Genomic DNA, 19,100 nt, shown 5'->3' on the forward strand with positions numbered 1-19,100 from the left:
ACTGAAGCTGGGTGGGCAAATCCAACAAAGCACATTTCACACGTTTATTTTGTTTATTTAGCAACAAAAGGCCATCATCAGCAGGTATATGAAAAGTGTAAAACACTTTCAGCTCTCTGCATAGAGGGAGCTCCCGACAGGCCTCGTCAAATATGCAAATGAGCTTGACACCAAGTCCGGTTTTGACAAACATAATTAAGGTGTTCCATTTCAGGACATGTTAATAGGGAAGATTGCTGGCCTCCCCTAGGTCTTCACTAATCATAAAGACTTAAAGGTTTTTTGTGTGTACTTTCTCTCCCCCATTTTATTGGATAATGAACTGTTGCAGAATGTTAGATCTCTCTTTGCAGTCTTTCGCTGAGTTTAAGGAGATAGGGAGGGAAGAGCTGCCCGAGGTGTAGTGTTGTACAGATAATTAAAAGGCAAGAAATTTGTGTTTGGCTCTTTGATCTGCCTGTCAACTTTCTGATTAGAGACGTAAAAGCCTTTAATCAACAGTAATGGGATGATTAACGCTCCTAAACTGTTAAAAACGAACCAGAGGTGCTTTAAGTTTGTTCTTTCTTCTTCCCCCGCCTCCGTTTATCCCTCTCTGAGTCCATTTCTGACAAAATGGATAACTTTTCTCCTTCAGTATCCACTCGGGTTTGTTAAATCAGATGTTATGTTTGGTTAAAACCATCTGACAGATTGTTTTCTCCTGCAGTTCTCGTAATTTTCCCTAAGTCATCACCGGTATAGCTCAGCTTGATATATGACGTTCTCGTTAAAATCCAACAAATTGTGCTTCTATTTACTTCTTCCTGCTATACAGTCTTGTATTTACAGATATTTAGCATTAGCTGCTCAGATATGGTCACAATACGGTTACAGTGTTTATATTCTGAAGCGCCATCATTTGTATAGCTGCTTAACTGATAATAAAATCTAATTATTTAAATTGTAGCACTTAAACTCTGGACTTATTATTTAGGTTTATTGTGGCTGAATAAAGTTTGATGTTGTGGTGTTTATTTTCTTTCATTCAAGCTGTTTATTTTTGTATATTTTAGTGGCAGTGGCCAGCACAATTGTATGACACAAATGTCAGCACCATGAATAATGCATACACAAATTAGATTGTTCGAATATGGCTTTTTTAATTCTACACTTCATACATTTTTTACAATTTCCACCAAGTTTAATCAACACATAAAAAAAACATTTTCCAGCGCTGGAAATGGAATTAATAAGTCGGCTATGTTTGAGCTTCACAATTGACCAGTCGGGGTGTGATTGGTGGTGGAATAGGTGTATGCGCTGACCAGCCGTCTGTAGAAATTCCCCGTTTTTTAATTGAGGACCTCAGAAAGTGCGGCTCCTGCCTGCACATTGTTGCGTGTGGGGCAATCACTGCAAGCATCCAAGTCCATTAGTTTTCATTTGGATGGTTCAGTGAGACTGGTTGATTAAGTCCAGGCAATTTGCTTGTTGGAACCCTCATTTTCCACTCACTCCTACTGCCTCTCAGCCCTTTGCCACCAGTAGGGTTGTCGTTCAGGTTAATTTAATTTGGTTTGTTGGACATTTTAACACAATAGCTTTGTGGCTGTCGAGATGCCTTGGCGCAGCAGAGTTTGCTGCTATTTGTTGTTGCAGAACTTTGCATATGAATACTGTAACTCCATTGTTAATAACATATACAGTAAGTATTCTCATACTATTGTCGCGAGTCCCTGGAAAGCAAAGTAATATGTCACTGGCTGTGTCCATGTTTATGCAGCTCGTCCACTGGGACTTGTAGGTATGGGTAATTTCATAAATGTAAAACAAGCAATTCCCTACCAAGCCTCATCAATTCTCATTGAAAAAGGGTGAAGGGACCTCTTTGTTTAAAAAAAAAAAAAAAAAGAAATGTAAATCTGGCGGTGTGAGAATTCGACTTTGAGGATGAGGTGAAGGGAAAGGAGGAGGGGCAGCTCAAATAGAAAGAAAATGTAGCTTTCAGTTGTCTCCACCCTGGTACAGCGTTAAACAAATGGTTCTATTACCAGCTGCTCTCGTACAGGCCTGGTCATTTATACCCATTAAACTTGCGTCTTATCACCCATAACACGGCCTTACGTCTCTCCATCCACCAATTGTCTATAATCAGCCATTTAAAACAACAGCGGAAATTTCTTTTGTGCTTTGCTTTGGTCTGACGGACAGGCAAACGAGCTGGGAGGAGGAGGGACCGGGGGAGCAGAGAGGGATATTTTCTGTAGAATGATGAATAAGCCAAGTTGAGTGGCTGACTAACGGAGATCTGTCTTAATCAGAAGTGATTTGTTAGAACAGGAGCTCTGCAGGGTCAGGGCGCATGCAATGAATAAAACACAGCCTGGTGGAGTGAAGAAAGGCCCCAGAAATCCACCCTGACTGCCCACCACTGCTCGAATGCATGTAAGAGGAAAGGGTGCTCAGTAAGGATAGACTGGAATGGACCAGATTCGCTTTAAACAAAATATTCCTTGATTTTGGGCTTTTTAAGTGCTTAATGTCCCCCCTTACCTCCTCTTTTAAAGGTCACGTCCCAAACGCTACCTTTGTATTCGTGCACTGTGAATGAGAAATTGATGTCAAACATTTAAGGTTGAAAAAGAAAAACAGGTGCGAGGGTGTGATGCTCTCCTTGCCTGATTGTTAATTACTTTCTTTGCTATATGAATTCCTGACTGCCGTGCAGTAAAGGCTGTTATAAGTAATTTGTCAGTGATAACACTGAGGCCCCCCACATGTTACAGTTACCAAGTGACCGAGCAGTTGGAGCTTCTTTATTTTGAGCTGCCGCTCATCACCAATGAGCCAGCCTCATGGCCTGTGGGCTCAGCATTCCAAATACATCCCAATGTGGGGAAAACCTTGTTATGGTGATGAAAGCGTGTCACCAGGCAGTTGTAGGCTTGAAAAGTCCTTCAAGAAAAAAAAAAAGAAAAAAAGCTTCTTGGAAATTGCACAGGGACAGGTAACTTTATTCACCGGGGAGTCACAGGCATATAAGTTGACTGCTGCACTCTGTGTGTGTTTGTGTGTGACTAATGGTGAGTTTGAGACGGGGAAAATGTGTGATCTGACCTTCATCAGGCTCCTCTTGCTTCTCCTCAACCACCCCATGGGTATCTGTACCCCGTCTGTTGCCTTGTGTGGCTTGTGTTCAGTTGTAAGTGTGTGTGGTAACCTTCAAAAAGTGGTCTCAACTTCTTAATGAAAAAAAAAAAAAGAGCTGTGCTGAGCCTCAGAGCTCACCGCTGTCAGGTCTTGTACCCTGTTGGCTCTTGGGACACAGGGAGCAAGTTAAATAACTCCAATAGAAAGAGAAACTCTTTGACAATGTGTAACTGCTGTGAGAAAGCTCGTGTAAAATAGATGATACCTCCAATTTAAAGAGTCCACCGACTGGAGAAAGTTAAAGGATACAGACGTGTCGATGCAACTAGAATTGTTTGCTTTCTTGGGCAACACGCCATGATGCTCAGATATAGGCTGTTGGTAATCACGGTTTACTCTTTCTTTTCTTTTTCTTGTAATGTTTGGGTTAGAACTGGGATGTTTGCTGTGTAGAACGCTTTACAACGACAGATCATAAGTGAAACCACTGTTGTTTTTCAAGTTAATGGCATGTATAGTAATGGAGAGGTATTTCACCAATGTAAAAACAAAAAGATGATGTCATTAAAAACTCATGACAGGCTCAGATTGTGAAAGGGATTTCGACCAAACTTCAGTGTGCTCCGGCCTTGTAAATCGGAGGTTTTCAATATTTTGTACTGACATGAATATATATATATCTGTAAATAACAGCTTTCCCTCTAACTTTGTTTTCTGTTCCTTTTATGATTTCACCCAGATGTTAATTTTGTACAGAAATGTTGTCACATCTCTGTATATAAACAGAACAAGCAGCTGTTTGACATCCATGTGGACTTTGGTACACATAACAAGTGAACTCATTTTCAGGCCCATCTGCTACCAGAACTCCAGTCATTTATGACCAGTTGTTAAGTATGAAACAGCCCTGTGACTCATCCAGTCCTTATTGGTTTTATCTTATCCTTGTTTACCAACCATCTGAAGTTAAGTAAGCATGATCTGATCAAATTTGACACTTTTGAGTCCAAAATAACAAACAATGAGTACAGATTACATTCCTTCATATGCTGCAAAGCTAATATTTTTTTCATCCAATTTATAACTATTTACTGAAAGTGAAAAATGTTTCGACTGAATTAGGCAGAGCTGCGCAGTGCTTCATCAGAAGTCTGTCTGTGTATTTGTAAGAAAGCATTCCTCAGACCGACATTATTTCCACCTCTATCTGATTTCTGGGCCTTGTTTTCTATACAAACGCTTCTCCACTGTTAGATTAGAGGAACAAGTTAAATGAAGGCTTTCTGCTGCTGATGTAAATGTAATGTAATGGAATAATGGGCTTGTTAAATGGACCTTTGGGGGATGAGAATCTTTAACAAGAGAGTTAGAGCAAGGCCTCTGGGCCAGGGTTATTTAAATTGTTAATAGCCATTTAAACAGGCTTGGAATATTTCATACGCTAACGAGCAACAAGTCCGCGACATTAAGAGTAAATGATTTTTCCTCTCTGAAAAAAGAAGTGCACAGTTGATAAAAACCATTCAAAGCTTTTTGTAGGGGGTTTTCTTTTTAACCCACATGTCGTATTTGATTAGATTTTAGATTTCTTTGGTGTTAGCGTTGCAATCATTTGTCATTTAAAGTAATATCAACAAGAGTTTAGAACTCGTACTTTTCTTCGGGAGCCAGTTTGCTGTATTTTAACCGCGCGAGCGTCGGCCTCGTCTACCATCAGATGCACAGTGGTGATGATAATGAACTGCATATTACAGAATGAGAGCAGTATATTTCCTTTCATCCCCCGTAAGAATTCTTGTTTTGATGAAATCTTGCACAGCACACCGGTCAGTGGGGCTTGCGGGAGATGAATGCACGTGCAGATGAATACTGAGAACTGGATGCTACAAGGGAGGATACATCACAATCAGTAAACACTGTACATTCCCTTGGGAGACGTCAGTGTGTTGGGAGAAACCTAAAGGAGCGATGAGACATTTTGTCGGGCTGGGGAGAGACCACACATGCAAGAAAGATGTTTGTCTTAACAGGTGACGGTGAAACCATTTTATGACAGCCATCTCAAAAGGCTGTTTGGGTGACTGTAAAAGATTTCATACCTCTGTCATCATGCTTTTCTGTTGAAAATGGCACTTCTGAGCAAATGCTTCGTCTTGAGTGTTTTCTAATTTGTCTTAATGGTTAGAATTTGTTTGACACCTTGTCTTAAGGCATCGCGCTGCTGTCTCTGCTCCGGTGAATATGCTGTTTTTATGAGTCTCCCTTTTGAGCGAGGGCGTGAAAATGATCTCTAACTCAAACAAAACACTCCAATTATAAGAAAATATTTACTCTCCTATTTCTTTTCTCCAGCAAATGTTGGATTTGTCACTTTGTATAGAAACATGCCGTGGCAGATGTAGATGCTGCTTTCATACAGGCTCGTCATTATTTTGGACAGAAACCTGAATCCACTGGAATGAAGCTCATTGTCGAGATTGCTTACATTTTTTTTTTTCCTTCCCTTTTTTGCCACCTCAAACTCCATGAACCCATACTTACGAAACATGGCTCCTTACAGAGCGATTGCAGCGATTGCTCAATAGTCCACGTAGAATATCTTTGGAGGACTTTTCTTCCACTGCCTCATCCATCTTTTTTTTTTTTCACACACGACAAACCTTTCCAATAATGCACTTGCCATCAAAAAAAAACCTCTGCTCCCGTGGTGCTTGTCACACTCATTTATTTCTTGAAAAAAAGCCACAACCCTGACAGAGATGGATAAATGTGCTTATTTGTCTCTTCAACAGAAGATTTCCGCTTCAACTCCCTTCCTGTTTGTCCCTTGTTCTTCTCCAATCAGGATGGGGGAGGGCTTGTATTTTCATGGTTATTAATACCTGCACTCAGTCTTTTAATCTGCCCTATTTGTCACATGTGACTGTCTGACTGCACTGTTTAATCTGGGTATCCTTCAATCTGTCTCGTCTCAGATTAGAAATTAATGAAGGCAGGAAGAGACACATTTGAGTCGGTTTCAGTGTAGGAGAATAAAAAGAATGGGATGAATTGGAGACGAATGTCATTCATTTGACAGTGCTTTCTCTTTTTTCTACTTTTCCCTGATCCTTTTTCTCCATCTCTAGTTCTCTATCCTTCTCTCTCTCTCTCTCTTCTCTTGTTTAGCTGCCAGATGTAGCCCATTTCTGCTCTGCTCCCCCCCAAACAGGCGCTCAGCACGTGGGCCCTTTGGTGTGCGGCACCTGTGTAGTGTAATACAGTCAGCAACTGTGTTGTTTATTCTGGATTTGTTTGGTGCGCTTGAAAGCCTGTCTTTGATCCGTGTAAAGATTCTTCACTTTTTTCTTTTTTTTCTCTGATTCATCCTCTCCTTTCCTCTTTTTAAACACTAATGCTGTAGTATGGTTACCTTGATGGCAGCATTTGTTGCTGTTTTTTCGTATTGGAGGGAGTGGGGAACTTTTCGTGTTTTATTATTTGGCTTTCCTTTTTTCATTCTCAACTCAAGAAAGTGACAGTGACCACTGCCCAGCTGGTCAGGTGCCTTGTTAGGCATGTTTCATAGCTGTATGCCAAAGTGTCTACATCTAAAACTGACAAATGGCAATTAATAAGGTTTAATGTACATTGTATTTTGGCTGAATGGGGTCCACTCGCAGACTGGAGGCTGGAGTAGTGTTTTCTAGACCTTTTTAGAGGCATAATTTCTTTCTTTTAGGTCTGCTCTGACTGGAGATGACATGTATGTGACAGCAGACAATAAGGCTGCAGGGTGTGGTTATTAATATCAATAAAAATGAGTATTTTGTATTAATGAAAAATGCAATTTACAGAAAGATTTGTGCCCTGTTTCAGTAATTATGGGAAAAGCTTGGATTGCCACTGGAAAAAAAAAGTAATAGTTTTTATTTTTTATTGCAAATGATGTTTTTATGTCTTCATTGAACTTTTGGAACTTTTCTCTTCTGTAACGATCTCCAGATCTTTGAGGCTTCATGTGGGACTGGGCGACATGACAAAACAGCATTATTTCCTACATTGATTGATCTTGATCACGATATAGAGTTTATTAATACTTTCAAATGGACAAATTCAGTTCAGCTTTATAAACCAAAGTGAAGTGGCACCATATAAACACTCAAATTTGCTAAAATACTTAGAAGCAATCCATGTTTTCTCCCCTTGGAGTTGAATAGAAACTATGAATGTAAAACCTCATCAGTTACATCTTCACAGCGTTGGTAGTTTATTGTATGTTTTCTCGATGGTTAGCAACCAGTTTAGAGGTGCATTACCACCAACTATTGGACTGGAGTGTAGTTGGAAGGCATACAAGCCAACGCTTTGGTCCCAGATTCGCTTCACAGATTCTCAGTGGGATTCATGTCTTAACTGTAACTGGATCACTTTTTCTCTTGATGCTGTTTTACTTGACAAAGACCCATTGGCCAACCCAAAGCTTCCCATTCCCATGGTGTGATTGGTGGGATGGTGTTCTTAAGGTTGAATTCTTCTACTTTTTTCACCAATCGAAATCCACATTGCTGTGTCCACACGGCTCCCCTTTTTTTTTTTTTTAACTCTGCAGCGTTGATGAATAAAATATAAACCAGATCTATGTAGTGTGGCGTGTCTGCCAATGTTGGTTGCCAAAATGTTCTGTTTCCTTATGATGGCCTTGGTTGTTATCCTTGAACCTTGGATAATGCCTGGAAAAGCAGACAGCCTGCAAAAAATGTGGCCTTGGGCAGCACTGGACCTCCCAACAAGACAATGACTTGAAGAGCACACCCAAAGTGTTTAATTGAAAAATTCAACAGAGTCTAGACCCGAGTCCCATTGAGATTCTGGGGGGGTGGGGGGAACAAATACCAGTGTGGTTGCAAAGGAACCCTCCAAATTCAAAGACCTGGAGATTATCATAGAAAAGAAATGGTCCAAAACTCCCAGTGGACACATGCAGAAAGCAGTTATATGAAAAATTTGATTGTTGTCATGGAGGAATTAAAGACTTTGCTGCTGCTGATTACTGAGAAAGTACATGAAACATTCTTTTGTGAAAATATACAGAAACAAACAAACAAACAGAATTGTAAGAATTTATCATTCTGTAATACAATTTCTTACCATTGTTTGTTTATATCTAAACTGTTTTTTTTTAAGAAATCCGCATAAAACAAATTTTGACACGAGTTTGAGTAGTTTTTGGTTTGACTGCGTTATTCAATTATCTTCTTCCCAGCACTGTTTGCTCTTTGTGTTCACTCTGTTCCATCAGAATGCAGATATTACTCGTACGAATCCCTCTCCCACATAAAAACACTGGAATGAATTAAAAAAAATATATTTCTCCTTAGGTTATTATGGTGGAAAAAACAATTATGCGATTTATGCAGCTGAGGCATGACTTGTCTGAAAACTGTTAGATGTGACTCTTAATGTTGCTGACACTCCGAGAATGTGGATGTTTACTTATTAAGTGTGCAAATTCAGTCTTTTCTCGACACTTTTTTTTCACCCGTCGGTTTTTACGCTTCAACAATTCCAAAGTTTTCTCTTTTTGCCACTTTTGGACATGCAGATAACTCATACTGCGTGCTCTTTTGCAGAACAAGTGGGACAGGAGGTTCTTGCCAACCTGCACACCGACCGTGAGAAGATACAGCGAGCCAGAGAACGGGTGAGTACACACCTGCACACACTGAGACGTCTGTTCTAACAAGTGTTTGCAAACCATAAGGTGGCACAGCTGGCTGGCAGCCCTGAACTCATTTAACACTTTTTGATTTAATCAAGTACACACACACACACACACACACACACACACACACACACACACAGTTGTACGTGCAGTGAGTCAGCAGAATTGCTTTCACGAGCTGATTGGTCTATTTATGGATCTTGCTGCTTTGGCGTCTTGCAGATATTTTTAGCCATTGGTCACAGTTTGACTTTGAATGTTTTTCTTTTGGTTGATGAGAAATGTGGCGCTTATCTTGCCACAACAAATAAATTCTGATCATCTTCACTGTAGCCTATCTCCAGGACGTCCTCATTGTCTTCCTTTACTTTGAATGGGGTTAACTTTCCCTCCTGCCATCCCCTCCTCTTCTATCCTGCTTTTACCTCTCGCTGTTGGCCTTCAGTTTCACTTTCTCCTTCTGACTTTACTTCAGAGAGTCCCCCAATTTTTTTTTTGTGCTGCCCCTCCTAACATTCAGCCTGCCAAACAGACAGGTAGGCAGAGACCAAGAACAGACCAAACACAGGAAGGGGGCCCAGCCCTGTTGGCCCACTCAACGCAGAATGCTTAAAGATCACAACATGGCAGAGGGCCTCGCGCAGACGATTTCAAAGGAAATCAAACATCTTCTTTCAAATCAGTCCATAGTGTCTACTGAGAGTACCTGCTCTCTTCTCTTTTTTTTTTCTTTTTTTTGTTGCTCTCACTCCTCTCTTCCCACGAGTCTCCTTTGCTTAACCTCCCCACCACATGTACACAAATGCACAAAGACTGAGTGCTTTAATAGCAGTTTGTGGGGCAAAAGTAAATCAAATAAAATTAAAACGAGAATAATGAGTAAAGATACAGAACGGAGGGGCTGGGTAACTACTTTCTTGCATTGAATAGATTAAATGTGCAGAAATAATCCATGAATAGTGTAAAAAAAACACACTAGTTTAGACAGATTGTGGAAACACACATACATACACAAACCCAGTTGCCCAGCAGGAGGTGTGGCCCTTTGTTTAGCTTTTGTGGTACAAATTGAAGTCAATAGAAGATTTCACAGGGCCATTCTTCCAGATTGTTTAACTAGGTGGGTAATGGGTAGTCAGACAGCAGGAGGAAGGTATCTTATGTTGTTTAAGTTTGTTATTTACATCTAAGATTAATAATTCAAGTACAGAAATGTATTGGTTTAAGAGTGGGGAATTACTCATTACACAAAACAAGACAGCATCACGTGCACAGTTCATCAATTATTAACCCCAAATGAATTTTTCCTTCTTAGAAGTTTCTACAGTCTGCTGGCAGTTAAATGTGTTTGTCCTTTATCTGTAGTCTCTGTTAAACAGATTGTTGTGTTGTTTTTGCATTTGTGCCTGAAATTAGGCAGCACGCATCAATGAAATTTGAAGGAATCTTAACATAAAATGTAGAAACGGCCAAAGGTTCTGGATTCTGCCAGTTAAGAGCACTTATTATAACACAAAGAAGATTTATTGTGCATTGTGGGAAGGTAAAAAAAAGGAATAACATTGCTTCCTTATTGGTCTCTTTAAGCTTATGAACTTTTTTGGCGTCCAAGTCTATTTTCCACTTGTCATCCTCCAACCTTAACATTTCGCTCTGCTAGATCAGTCAGTTTATTTTTCATTTTACACTTGAATGAACTTTTATTTATGGTAATGTTACCAGTGTTTGCGTGCATTTTCGTACCGCAAAGTAACAAAGGGTGTCTTTTGGAGATTGTCCTTTTTCCGAGTTGCATGCGAAAAAACAGAATACAAGCAAAACAACCTCTGCTCATTCTCTTCATATAGGCAGCCACAGTTAATTTTAGATTCACGTAAGATTTGGAAGGCGTAAGATTTGGTAAGACGCGGTGGTGGTTGTGGTTGGGAGGGGAGGGTGTAAAATAAAATGAGATGATTCAAAGAGCGAGATATATTTTGAGCGAAAGTGTAAAGTGTCAAGGGGACACATCTATGGGTAGAGGCAGACATCAGACAACTGATGGACTTGTTGTCTTTGCCAGAGGGCTCACACCCTAGGTCCCTCACCCCCTACCCCATACCACATGTATCCTTGGCTCTGGCAACGTGCATCGCTTCAGCCCAGGCTGCCAGAGGGTAGGAAGGAGAGATGGAAGAAAAGGAAGAAAGCAGCAGTGAAATAGCAGGCTAAAAAAGATGGCTGCAAGACGAGCCCGAACATAAAACAGGGATTGAGAAGAAGAGATGTGAATGAGAGGAATTAGAATTAAAATAGCATGCATATGAAAACATATTGAGTTAGAGTGAATTTATTGGGAAAGCTGTTTTTATCTTGGAGATAGATAAAGATGAATTACTCCCAGCTGACTAAACAGAGAAGCTCTTTGCAGTGACTATTCCCCATACTCCCCCATCATCCTCTAGAAATGCAACTGTAGGTATGTGTTAGTGGCAGCTCATTCGGTGCGATGTCAGCTTTTTTTTTTTTTTTCTTTCACACCCTGTTGGCAACATCTTTTCCAAATCACTTTACTGTAAAAAGTCCCTGCATCTGATAATCGAGAGGAATGAAAACATGCTCGTGACCCCGGAATGAAAAAAAAAAGGCAGAGAGAAAGAAAAGAGGTAAAATTGAGCAGATTCTCTTATCCTGGATTCTCCGATTCATTTTATTGAGCTTGAAACCCACTATTTCAAGGAAAAGAAGAGCATTTAGCTTTAAGCCAAAATATAGAATTGTAAAGAGGTGCTTATTGGATTTAATCATTTTTAGGGGATCTTAAGCTGTTCTTTGAATGAAAGAGGGTGTGGTCACAGCGATGAATACCTCATCTTTGGGTGCATGAATATTAGGTATCTTCATTCTCTCAGGTAACTGACTTATGAAGTCAATGATTGTAAAATGTTTTATCGGAGACTCGAACACTTCTTAAACAGCTAAACCACTGAAGCACCTCCTCTGGACAATCAGATGCTCTGTCACAAAGAGTCAGCAGGTTAACCTCAGAAGATACATGAGCTAAGGCATCAAAGGTCAGACCAAGGACAGACTTTTTCAAATGTTTCATGACAGGAGAAAAGGAAAGCGACTCTTAATGGAGCACAGGGATGGATCAGTGCTGGACCACATGTGGACACAGGTCACCTTTCTGTTGGTGCAGACATGGCAACAGTTGCTGTTCCTTCAGTTGACACCTCAGTTGTGCCCCACAGACCTTCATATTTAAATACCTAACTTTACACCAGAATAAACATTGATAGCTTGCTACAGAAAAGCAGTTTTGATTTCCATAACTACTTTGTCCCTTCCTGACAGTGATACAGAATTGACTTTTTTTTTTTTTTTATAACTCACCCATACACTGTTATGAATGAATCCATTTTGAGTGACAGCTGAGTTCCACAAAGGATAAGCTGCGTTCACTGAGTCCGGTCCATCCCATGCACATCAGTACTGGCTGCCCAAATCTAAGATACCAACAGCTAAATGTTGAATTTAATCTTTCAAGACAGCATGTCGCAGATAAATGAGTGAAGTCACAGTGACTACATCCCTATTTTGTGTAGAGATTTATTTAGACAGCCTATGTAAATGGGAAACTTGTGTATAATAGTCACTGAAAATAGTTATTTTGTTATCTGAGAGACAGAGGTTGCCTTATGATTCTGCATTCAAACAGTTGACCGAACTCATAGCAGTCATGCAGTTGTCATTACTTTAATTTTCTTTGGTTTGTTAATTGACCGTGTTTAGCATCATTGCTCAGCTCTTTATTCACAACAGAAATTAAAACCTCTTTCTTCCATTCTGTCCTCCTAGCTGAGGGAAACGGACGCCAACCTAGGCAAGAGTTCCCGCATCCTTACCGGCATGCTGAGAAGGTAAGAGACAGGTATGGACGCTGTTTCTGCACCTTTTTGTCTGCGTTGGGCTTTAACAGTGTCGTGAGTTTCTGCATGAATGAGTAGAGTACCTAATATATTGTGAAGCAAAAGTTAGAGTTGATAACTTATATAAATCAATTTCTCATCACAGTGAGCTAAATTGTGATTGTTTGCTTTTGTTCACCCAAGTTTATTTATTAATTGTATTGTATTCATTAGTCAACAACCACTTGGGAATGTAAATGCTGTCAAAAGTGACGGTGCAGGTTAAACTTTACTTTTTGTTTCTTTTTTTTTCTTTTTTTTTTTGCATTTTTTGAATAATTCTTATTGGTCAACATAATGAGTAACTACATCTGGGTAAACCTAACAATAACCGTGAATGGCTGTTCAGTTGAATGCCTTAGTATTTGTGGTACAGTAATAGCCTGGGCAGATGGAGAAAAGGACAGCCCAGTAAAGCCTCATACAGGAAAAAGGCTGGAAGAGAGAAGTACGCGCTGTACATGTCTCCATTCTTTTTTTTTTTCCTCTTTTCCTTTGTTTTTCACAAAAAAAAAGGACTTACTGCCCATATCCAGCCCGGAGTCTTTGTTTCTCTTGCTTACTAGTTCATGTGCAAGACAGCGTCCAACAATGACACAAACGCAAGCATTCAAACACAAATACATCAATAGGCCTTGCATTATCTTATGCACACGCTTCCTAATACACACCATGCACACAGTCACAGCCGCATACACACAAACACACACACATACACACCATAATGCCTTGTCACATCTCCATTTCATAAAGTGCCTGTGTGCTTACCCCTGAACCGTGACGCCATGGTTTTGTTTCTTGCTCTTTCCTTTTTTTTCCCCTCTCCTTGTCGCCCGCTGTGGATTTTGATTAAGAGTAATATGTAAATGACACCGACTAAATGTAAAATCCTCAGGCAGGAAGGAAGTGCCAATTGAAATAGATGCTTCAGTGCCCATAGACAATTTGCAGGGCGGCTCACAGGGCGGCCAGCAGATAGTAGAAAGAGAAGGCCTGAGAAGGGCTGTGACGCCGACTGTAACCAATATTTCTGCATATGTCTCCATTTTGTCAAGTCTGATTATGGGAAGAGGCGGGGGGGGTCAGCTCGCTTGGCATGTCACCCAAAGCTGTCCAGAAATCATTCATCACTCCCTCCTCCTTCTTCTATTCTTCCCTCCACCCCCTCTGGTGCTGAAGTAAATAACACGCACTTATTTCAATATTATCATATTAATGTTAAAGTTCAGCTGTCACCTAATGGGAAGACTTAATCAGACGTAGCATTTTAGGGAGGCATACTGCCACCCCCCCCTACTCTTTAGCCCCCCTCCCTCTTGATGTGCCTTAGCTTCTCTGGTTAGCACCCCACACAAATCAGGATTTATGAGGGCTTTCCAAAGTGGGGTCTGGCTGCGAGCCGAGCCTCTTTGACTACTGCCTGCCTTTCTGCTTGATGGCAGCACCCCTCGACCCCCTTTCTTTTTATTTTTTTTAAGGTTGTGGTCTGGAAACATCAACTCTGAAGTCATTTTTAACCAGAAAAGCAGAAAAATGATGTGCAAGATACATAAATGATGTTCTCTTCCACCAGCCCCTCTCAGACAACTGTTCCTAAACACCCACCTCCGACTGTGCTTCCCTTCTGGCATTTTGCCTTTTGATTAATTGTGCATTTGTTTTCAATGTCAGAGTAATTTGACTAGTTCAGGGAGTTGGATGGTGTTTGCTTTGTCTATCCACGCCTGCTTGTAACAGCGATAAAAGAAGGAACAGTTTGTAAAAGACTCGTACAGTTAAGTGAGTGAAGGGAGCCTTTCCTGGTGACATAAGCCTGAGGTGGACAGAAATAGGCACATTCACATTCCTAAAGTCAAATTTAGTTCCTTTTAGTTTAAATACAACAGTTATCCAAATTTTAAAGCTAACTTTTTGGTTTGGTTTAAGTCAAGAGCTTTGGGGCAGTTGCTTTACATCATTAACTCTCACACATTTAGCATTTTTGGCATTGAACTGAGTAAGTGGGCAGATACATGAACACAACAAAAGTGACAGGATTTATTGTGATTCGCAGGATAAATGAAGTCCTTTTTATTGACAATGTAGTACACTATAACAACACCTCTTCTTAAAATGTCCTTATGGCCTTGTGGCTGTCACCCCTGCTGAGAAACAATTAGACACTCATTAAGCGAGCTGCCATGGTTCAAGAAAGCCAATTAACTTTAAGACTCTGTGAATATCACTTATTGTAAGAGACATTCAGAAATGTGCACATCTCAAATAGCTGTTGCTTTGTTTGGAAATAAATTGTTACAACTTTCAAACTGTGAAACTCATCACTGCCAGTGAGGGTAATTAGTATAAAACACAATTATGGGTGCTGTTAATTGGTTGTGTTACAGGTCTGTAACTGGTCTCAGAAACATAGACGGGTCTCAACAGATTGATCTAGTTCGATGCATATTGTAAGTTGGTTTGTTACACACTGCATTGGGAGAGCTTACAGCTCTCACTGTGAATAACTGTCCTTGATTGGAGAGGCCACAGACCTTTTAACAGCGCCTGACACTGTGACATCTCATAAATACTAAATGGTCCTGTGGCCACAGCAAGATCCCGCTCGCCACTATACTGAACATCTCAAGCATCCCACCCACCCATGGTCAGAACAGTTGGGACTGGGATGCAGCTCCAGACCCAGTTAGGACCGTTGGGGCTCCTGGCAGCCTCACGGAAGGAGGGGGTACGGTGAAGGGCAATGAAGCAGCGGAAGGGGGGGGGTGCATTTTGAAGCAGAGGGGTTGTCTGCTCTCGCTGGCAGCTGATCCCACATGCAGGTGGTCGACTCAGTCGCCAGGCAGATCAAAAAGTCAAGGCCCCGGGTGGACCTCTCTTTGAAATGGGAATGGGGTCTAGATATCAGACAGAAAACATAAGCAAGCTCCCAGCCACAGAACAGCTCCATATTCATGGCTGGGACTGGCAGGATGGACAGAGCCTCAGCCTTCAGCCTTCAGATGAGGACTTATGCACACTCTGGACTCTGATTAAGAGATCAGCCTGCAAACTGGGGTGAAGATGATAGAGTAGCTTACAGGCTAATTCTGTTGCACTGTTACCAGGACACTAACTTATTTTCTTCAGCTCTATCTTGACAACCTTCCTTAATAAGTGGCCAGAATCACTTGATTTTACACAGTAGTCATATGTAGCAAATTCAGTGCAAATATGCTGTAACTAATTCAGAATAACCCGCAGTGTGACTACCGCTTTACAGAAGTAAATATGACTTAATCTGAAGGAGAGGAATATTTACAACTCATCATTGCCTGTGGGAAAATTAAAGGAAAAAGTGTTGTTCCTGGTTTATTTGGCATAACAAAAAAAATTATGAGCACCATGTGTAATGCCCCAAAAAAGCATCTAGTAAGAGGAACTTACTCATTTGTCATTTACCTCTAAATTACCCCTCTTTTTATGTTATGTTTGGATATTTTAAATGACTCGAGGATAAATAGTAGGTCACATAATTAGAGGTAATCAGTTCTCGTAGTGATCTGTGCTGGAACTGGAGTCTCAGGGTGCTTTTGAAGTTTTGTTATGAAACTGAACAAAAAGAGATATTTTTTCTCTGACTTAAAAAAGTCTTTGAGTATATTCAGGGTTCATTGTGTGACACATATTTTGACCAAGTATAACAGCTGAACTCATCACAGTAGCCTCAGCTCATGCTTTAGTCCCAACAGTGGCAGATCACTCCCCATGGATCCCATTTTCTTTGGTCTCCTTCCTGTTGCTGCTACAATAATTCCACGTACTGCATTTAATCACGTTCCCATTGCTTTGCAAATTATTCTTCCTGGCATCATAGACAAAGATACCCCCCCACTCGAGCCACCCACCTCCATGCCACATTGCTGCATCCCTCTGGATCAGTCCCACCCCTGGCCTTTCCGCTCCCTTCAGGGAGACATTCTGTGTGGGGGTTTTGTTTTTTTATTTTATGTCCAGTCTGTTTTTATTTTGGCAGAAGAACAAAGTAGCAACGCACAAATCGTATGTATCCCCTTGAAACCCCTAGATAAACTTTATAATACATATCAAGGTGAACTCAGCTGTTGTTTGATATGGTCAGAGAAATGGGAATATCGTGCTGGCATATTTTTGTGTCGTTTATGTTGTTAGTTATTGCTGATAGAAGTACTGAAAGACCCCTAGCAGTATTTGTACAAAGAAATTTCGGGCCTCTGAGGGCCATTCCAGTACTGGCACAATTGCAATTTGCTTTAGTAAGTACTGGACAGATTTGAATTATATGGAGATGATGGAATACATCAGGACTCACTGACACTGTATCCTCATCGTGCAAAAATATCAGGAGATAAAGGGATTATCTAAGTGGATTAAAAGTACACTGTGCTGTGAGCTGGTGTTTCACACACCAAGACATGTTGTCTGTCTATAAATGGGTTGCAGTTGTTACATACTTCAATAAAAATTCAATTTTAAACCACTTTTTAGTTGACATTATTTTCTTATTTCATGTGTTGAATGTCAGATAGATGCCTTGTTTTGAGATAGCTGATATTTTTGTTGTGTGTCTGTGTATGTCTGTGGCTAGAGGCTGCTACTGGGACAATGACAGGGTGCGCCTCAGCCTCATTACTCACTGCTCCTGAGCCAAACAAGCACCACTGCCACCAGTCTCTCTTTCTCACTCCTCCCTCCTGCTTTATCTCTGTCTTCCTCTCTTTTCCTTCACCTCACCCATTAGAGAGTGCTGATGGCACATTTTCTGCCAGGGCTGTAGAGAAAAGAGTTGTTGACAAAGGCAAAGATGTGTTGTTGTTTTATATAACGGATGCATTTGTCTGTTGGGGGTTGACTCGCCGAACTGGTTGCCAAAGTCCCCCTTTTCTCCTTACATTTCTCACTTTTTCCATTATCCAGCCCACAGTGGGCTTCTGTTTTTTGAGAGGTCACGACATAGTTGAGCTCTGGTTTTTGCGTGTGTTTTGCGAGAAAGATCTTTCAAAGTAAATCATGTAAAAAAGTTGGAGACAGTCTGCTTACTTTAAAGTATATGTTTTCTTCAGTTCAAGGTAGCTGACATTTCCAGTCACAGTAAAACGAGCACAAGCTATGGGCTTATCGTGAGTTAGGATCTCATTGGGACAATTAGCTCTCAACTTGCCCACGAATGGGTCCTGAAAGCTGATCCTCAGCATTTCAGTGTTTGCACCATCATCATCAAATTTCTCAAAGGTCATATACCCGTGACATTGCGGTGATGCTTCGTTCGACCTTGCTCATGCCAGCCCAACTGATGGAGCTTCTTTTTTTCCTCCTTTAACCCTGACAGACTGTCGTTCTGACGTGATGACTGGAGATCAGTGGCGCTCTCATCCCTTGAAGTGGCTCCAGGTGTCACTCCAAGGGTACCCGCCCTGTTTGATCTGCCGTCGAACGCCTGTCGGGCAACGGCACCCTCTGATATTCCCGTCAGAGGGGAAAGAGGCTCTCCTGTCCAAAAGTTCCACTTTTACTTTTGAGCGTTAGGAAGGGTGAGGAATTGGCAGATGTAGAGCACAGTGTCCCCATAATCATTTGGGAATGGACTCTTCCCAGTTGTAGGTATTCTCTAGTTCCCATTTACCGGTTGTAGGGAATCCCACGTGAGCCTTGTATAGAGGCGATCTTGATTTGATATACCGAGCCCCAGCAGACCAAACATCAGAAAAAGAAACAAAATAAACATCAAATGAAACCAAAGCATCCTCAGTGATCATACTCTGGGCCTCATCTTAAGAACAAAAAACTTCCTCTCACACATCGTCAGATGATGTCCAAAGGAGGTCCCTGTCTTTATTGAGGAGCTGCACATACAAAAAGAACAGATGAAACAAAATGAAGGAATGGAAGTATATCTTTTCACCAAACATAGATGCTGGCATCCTTCCTGCCTTTCATTTTATTATATCCCTTATATTTTTTCCCCCACCTACTGTGAGCTTCTGTAGAAATTACAGGTGAGATCTCAGTCTGTGGCAGGCCCTGCCTTTCGTCTAGAGAGACCAGGGGGAAGGGTGGTGGGTGTGAGGCAGGGGGGACTGAGAAGGAGAGGAAAAAGAGATTTGTGCTTTGCAGTAGTGCTGTGTTGTTTGTGGAGCGCAGTCTTCCCTTTGTGTGTCTGGCGATAACTTATTCAGCACATGGCCATTCATCCAGGGGTTGAGCGCGGGCGTCCGTCATGCCGGAAAATAATGAGGCGACAGCAGCGCAGAGGATAGCTTTCACCCTCTGCCTAGGCCCCCCCACCCGCCTCCCCCCTC

The 19,100-nt window shown here is 41.2% G+C and overlaps 1 protein-coding gene across 4 annotated transcripts in view; it reads left to right on the forward strand.

Moving 5' to 3' along the window:
* Positions 1 to 19,100, forward strand: part of vti1a (vesicle transport through interaction with t-SNAREs 1A) — a 110,430-nt gene that overhangs the window by 63,732 nt on the left and 27,598 nt on the right. For 2 of the 4 annotated variants that reach the window (XM_072374136.1, XM_072374137.1), the window contains 2 exons: positions 8,745 to 8,815; positions 12,677 to 12,738. In XM_072374136.1, coding sequence (XP_072230237.1) covers positions 8,745 to 8,815; positions 12,677 to 12,738 — 133 coding nt within the window. Of the gene's footprint in view, positions 1 to 8,744; positions 8,816 to 12,676; positions 12,750 to 19,100 lie in introns of all 4 variants that reach the window. The other 2 variants (XM_072374138.1, XM_072374139.1) reach the window with 1 other exon arrangement.

The sequence above is a fragment of the Leuresthes tenuis genome, unplaced genomic scaffold, assembly GCF_036924035.1.
Source record: "Leuresthes tenuis unplaced genomic scaffold, fLeuTen1.0.hap1 SCAF_20, whole genome shotgun sequence".
In the NCBI taxonomy this organism is placed as follows: Eukaryota; Metazoa; Chordata; class Actinopteri; order Atheriniformes; family Atherinopsidae; genus Leuresthes; species Leuresthes tenuis.